Below are 5,358 nucleotides of genomic sequence, written 5' to 3'. Positions count from 1 at the left end.
TACTACAGGATTAATAATAACATATTATTCACTCGTGATCAAAAAGTTAAAGCCCCACTTCTTTGACAGGTCATAATTTTTGAGTGTGGTGAGGTAGAAAGTTTCCGTTTGGTGAAAGGGTAGGCTTATGTGTGGTCTACAGTCCTCAAGAGCACAGACCTCCACTTCAAACGGTTCGCGAGTTGAAGGTTCTAACGTACCGCGACACCACACTTTCCAGTGTGGTTCGGAATCAAAGGTTGCATTGTGACGCTCCCATGACCCACTGAGAAGGTGCATCGGGCTGAAAACGGATGTGTGTATAGTCTCTAAGGTATAGCCAACCGAGTGCCGTGCCTCAAAACCACCCTCGCCGACTTTCAACCCCTTCTACCCACCCCTAAATTGATGAATCATGAATCGATCATTTGAAGACGGCACCTTGGTTAAAATTGAGTGCCCTACGTCGCCGTGTGACCCCAACTCAATGTTTAGATGACCTGTGACGCCTTTTGGTGATTCTCACCCCCTCCACCCACCTCTGGCCCCACAGCAGCAACCACCCCTGACCCCTCGTTTCTGGATCCACCTCCAAAATGCGATTTTAGGGCTCACGTTTTTCTTGGCGATATTCAGATCGGCCAATTGACATCTGAGACGCAAGTCAACCGAAAACAACCAAAAAAGCCCGTTTTAAGCCTGCCCTTCTGATTTTAAAAAAGTATTAAAGCAGGCTTATGCAACCGCTCTCGTGTCCGTCCGTCCTTTCGTCGTCCGTGTAAGAGGAAGGAGATAAGCTAGAGGTCTACAAATTCCAGGGTATCTTACGGGTCACTCTTGGACAACGAAACGCCTGGTGCAAATCCTGGCAACCACCCCTAAGGGGGTGAAAGGGGGTAACAAAGAAATAGGGGTTGGTCCAAAAAGTAGGAAACAAATATTTTTTTTATGGTCTCCCAAGGAGTAACAACTCGTGAAAGTATAGTCCTTTGGCCGGAAGTTTCGTCCGTTTGGCTCTATCCCTAACCGTTTAGGAGCTAGAGGGTCTTTTTAGCAGATGATACCTTAAATAGCTTTTGACTAAACATAAAGAATATATAAGTAACTTTAAGGTGTCAGCTAGCTTGTACTCTCGATAAGGGCAGAGAACCAACGCGCATGACGTCACCCAGATGTAAAGGGGACGCGAGAAGTCGCTAGCCGGCCCCGCCGCCCGTTCCCACCAACAATACCCAACAATACTGAGCCACGGATGCCGGCCGGCCTGCCTGCTGCCCCCTATCTCTTCCTCTATGCCATGCCGCTAGTCCGTTGATTTGCAAGAAAGCAATTGCTAAAAGTGACAAACAGCCATAACCAAATAATAGCAAAATATGAAAGAAAATTAGGGCACAGACGTATCCTTAAATTTGTATCATCTGCTTTCACGATACGTCCCTCGACGTAGCTTTTTTAACGAAAATAAGCTAAAAATTGCTGTTTCCGGCCCCAGAGGTGGATATATTGAAAACAATGGCAAAAAAGTCAAGTTTTTAGACTGTTTGACAAACAATAAAATCTAAAAACTTCACTGGTTAGTTTTTCTTAATTCTTAAGTAAAGCAGAAGGGTGGGGTGTAGTCACGGTGTTGCCCCGTTACAGTCTTTTGTCATGTCCAAGGAGCAAATTTCTAGTGCCGCAGGCCCCCCGCCGGACATCTTAGTTTACTCAAATATGCGAAGTGATTTTCCGGTCACATTATTTATTTGATTATGTACTCCCATAAATCGCGTGACTGAAATGGTCGGGCCAAGGCCCGACCATCGCCGCCGGCAGGCCAAGCAGGCCCGACTAGAGATGGTCACTCTATGCCATCACTGTAAAAAATATTAGTAATTTTACTAGCTACTGGGTGGGGAAATTTCATGTACAAAGGTTCGGGATTTGCAGTACATGGGTTGGGAATTTACCTACTGGAATGGAAAGTATCCTTTGCATGCCACTTGCGCTGTGAAAGGATCCTTTCCTGCCCACGCAAGTGAATTTACTGACTTCATTGACTGCAAATTTCCCGACGTGGGCTAGAAAGGGTCCGTTCGGCACCCACCGTCTGCGAATATCCCCAGCCCGACGAGGGAATCCCGTGGCCGTGGGCAGAAAAGTGTACTTGCGCATCCCACTGCCTGCAAATCTCCTTGCGGCGGCTGCAAATTTCCCACAAATTCGTGACTGCCACAGCGTCGTGGAAGGAGACGTGGGTTCGGACTACTACTACACTGACGCCACATCACCCCACACCAATCACCTCCTTTCTTTAACCTCGTCCACCCCGACGCGAAGCCCGCGATTGACTGCCGCTAGATGGCGTTTCAGTCAGCGCGTCTCCAACAAAATCAGCTTTTTCTATTAAATTAAAACTCCCTTCACAAAATCAGCTTTTTCTATTAAATTAAAACTCCCTTCAGGTAATGGCATTTAGTTCTACGCAGTATGTTTTAGGAGGAATCACCCTACCCGACAACAATCGGCGTTTGCCGAAAAAGTGAACCATATCCCCCAAATAATCTGTTAAATTGTAACGCTCGGGAGGTCTCCGCAACGATGTCTTGTTCAGTACGTCCCCGTCACCTCGTCACTGAGAGGGACGCCCACGTGCGTACTTCCCATGTGACTTGTGACTCTACGTGTCGCTGCTATGACTTGTTCTCTTCTTGAGATCGATGATCAATTTTTGAAACTGATTTCGGAAGCCGGTGGAATATTATACAGTCCAGTCGGCCCGAGAGCAATACGAAAAACTCGCACTTTCCTCCTGAGGACTGTTCTCGGAGAGGAAATTCCTGTGCTAGTGGAGTGGCAACGCCGCCATCCTTGTCCTGGGCTGGAGATTTGCATACGGTGGGCACGAAAGTCATCCTCACACGCGCGCAATGGCCCACGTAGTAAATTTACTTGGGTGGGTTGGAAAGACTCCTTTCCCAACCACATTGGCTTGTAAATTTCCCCACCAGTGGGCCGGGGATTTACAGGCTATTTGGGTCTGTAAATTTACCGAACACTAGCTGGCAAAGGAGCGTTGCCACGCGGGGAGGGGAAAATTCCATCTAATTTTTTTTACAGTGATCACATATTTCGCATAATGTTTTAGAATCGTTCAAAATGGAAAGATATCAATTTTTTAATGTTAATGGACCATTGTACAGTGCATTTCCAGCCCGCTTAATTTCGCATAATTTGGCATTTTTTCCCGCATAACGTTTTTTTTGCATTCTACGCGCATAATTCGCATTTTCCACGAACAAAATAGCGAAATTACTGCAAATTTATCAAGATTTTAGACTTTTTGTCGTGTTTTAACTGTATGTTTTAATAAAAACGTGGGTCTTTTGCCGGAAATAACTGATTTTTCTTCCTTTGCGCTGTCCAAAGGAGTGTTTTCCAGCAAGCGAAAAGGCATCTTACCTGTACACCAAATTTTGGTTCGTACACCTGTTAGCTCCACTGGGTCAAAGCAACCACCCTATTAAAGACATTTTTGTTAAAGAACTGGATAAACGTAGTTTTAGCCAAAGAAATGTTGAATTTTGAACTTTTTCGCACAGTGCGGGAATTTGGGCGCGATTTTTAAACATTTTTCACACATTTTTCGCATAAAAGTGCTTAGTTTATCGAATTATGGGCGCACAATTGCCATATTTCCAAAGCATAATTATCGCATAATCAAGCCAAATTTCAGCGCATAATTTTAAGTTTTTTTTTCGCATAAAGTGCCCATCTCTAGCCCGACCCCTGCCGAACGAAGTTGCCTGCGCAGCGAAGTGGAGCTGGCAACTCCGTTTGGCGGAAGGGCGGGCCTGCTTGTTTAACCAATATCTGACCTTTTCTCAGACCCTTTGCATTTAGGCTCGTAGTAAGGCCGTAGAGAGCTGTAAAATGCATGCCAGCGCCAGCAGCACAGAGTCAACCAAACGGCAACTTTCTATCTCATCACACTTAAAAATTATGACCTGTCATAAAAGTGGGGCTTTAACTTTGCTCACGTGTGTACATTGTAACACCGAATACTCTTCACAGTGTTCCTGTCGTTACTATGCTTTAAATGACCCTGGACTTCATTATTACTTACGATTACTTCTGGAATTCTGTGCCTAGTCTAAGCCAGATGATTCAGTACTTTGTTCTGCCATTTACAATTGGAAACTAACTAGTTACACTTTGAAACTAACAGCACGTAATATTTTATCCGGCTTATACATGCGCCGAAAAGTCCATGAGCTAGAAACAGTAAAGTCCATTGTCATTTAGAATGCACACACGAATATCATAGCTGGCTGAGGTCTGTAAACATGCTCCGCTTACGCATTTTTAAACATGCCAGTGTCAACGAATTTTAACATACTGGCATCTTTAAAATGTGTATGCGAAGCATGTTTTCAGATCTTAGTAAGTTCTGAATAGATATGTTCATATGATTTTAGTGTATACCCCCTCGGTTTTGGAGCATTCTCGCTTGAATTCGAAGGTGTACCTTTCTTTTTACCTCGTTGCAGTCGGTGAGCTGCCATGTTTGCTGAGCCTTGACGTCAACGTGTCCAGCGGTGACAGCGGCCATCCCAATGCTGCTGCTTCGCTCCCCGCCCTGGCGCGGTACCTGGAAACCAATAAATCGGCTCTACCCCGTCTGCGCAGCGTCGACATTGACAGCTCCATCTACTTCAACTACGACAAGGACTGGTTAGCGGCTCATCAGACCCGCCTCGTAAGGGTGTTCAAGTCACTTGGCGTTTTCTGCTCTGGCGCAGTCAAGCTCAAGCTCACAGTAGGTAAGGTCAACCGCGGTTCGACATTTTCTCAACAAGCACTGGCTTCAATGAGGTGTTTAAGCGGTTTGAAGGAATGAAGAATCCCTAAGATGGCCGCCACGGAACATAACAAACCAGCAGACGACGTTTCTTAAATTCGTTCGCTTTGAGGTCCCACGGGTTTTATTTTCTGAACTCACTCAGGATAGACTCAGAGTCGACTCAGATTTTACATTCAGACAAATTTAAGGGCTAAATCGACACTTAAGTTTTAAAAAAAAGTGCTGGTTTGTGATGTTCTAGCGGCGGCCATCTTGGGGATTCTTCATTTTCTTCTAACCGCTAAAATACCTTATTCGGCATCAAATAACACTAGCAGTGTAAACTTTTCTAAAGCAAGGGTATTTCGATCGTTTTGCTTTGATCCCAAACGGTTCATCCGATCGATCCTTTTTTACTCGTTCTTTACCATCCCACTTCACCTTCGTGGTGGTAGGAAGAACGAGTATTGTTCTCAGTTCGGTGTCACGCTTTTCCTGTTCCTGTTTTCATCTCAGAACACACAACACCTACAGACATGACAATAGTACCACTGTAG

At 45.2% G+C, this 5,358-nt stretch overlaps 1 protein-coding gene across 1 annotated transcript in view; it reads left to right on the top strand.

Annotated features, from left to right (window-relative positions):
• The window catches only part of LOC113212670 (uncharacterized), a 37,899-nt gene that overhangs the window by 15,890 nt on the left and 16,651 nt on the right, over positions 1-5,358 (top strand). The window contains exon 5 of the mRNA XM_026431473.2: positions 4,509-4,781. Coding sequence (XP_026287258.1) covers positions 4,509-4,781 — 273 coding nt within the window. The remainder of the gene's footprint in view (positions 1-4,508; positions 4,782-5,358) is intronic.

Source organism: Frankliniella occidentalis, unplaced genomic scaffold, assembly GCF_000697945.3.
Source record: "Frankliniella occidentalis isolate FOCC.00 unplaced genomic scaffold, Focc_3.1 Scaffold203, whole genome shotgun sequence".
Classification (NCBI taxonomy): domain Eukaryota; kingdom Metazoa; phylum Arthropoda; class Insecta; order Thysanoptera; family Thripidae; genus Frankliniella; species Frankliniella occidentalis.
Note: the sequence above shows the minus strand (reverse complement) of the source record. Positions and strands in the feature narration are given on the sequence as shown.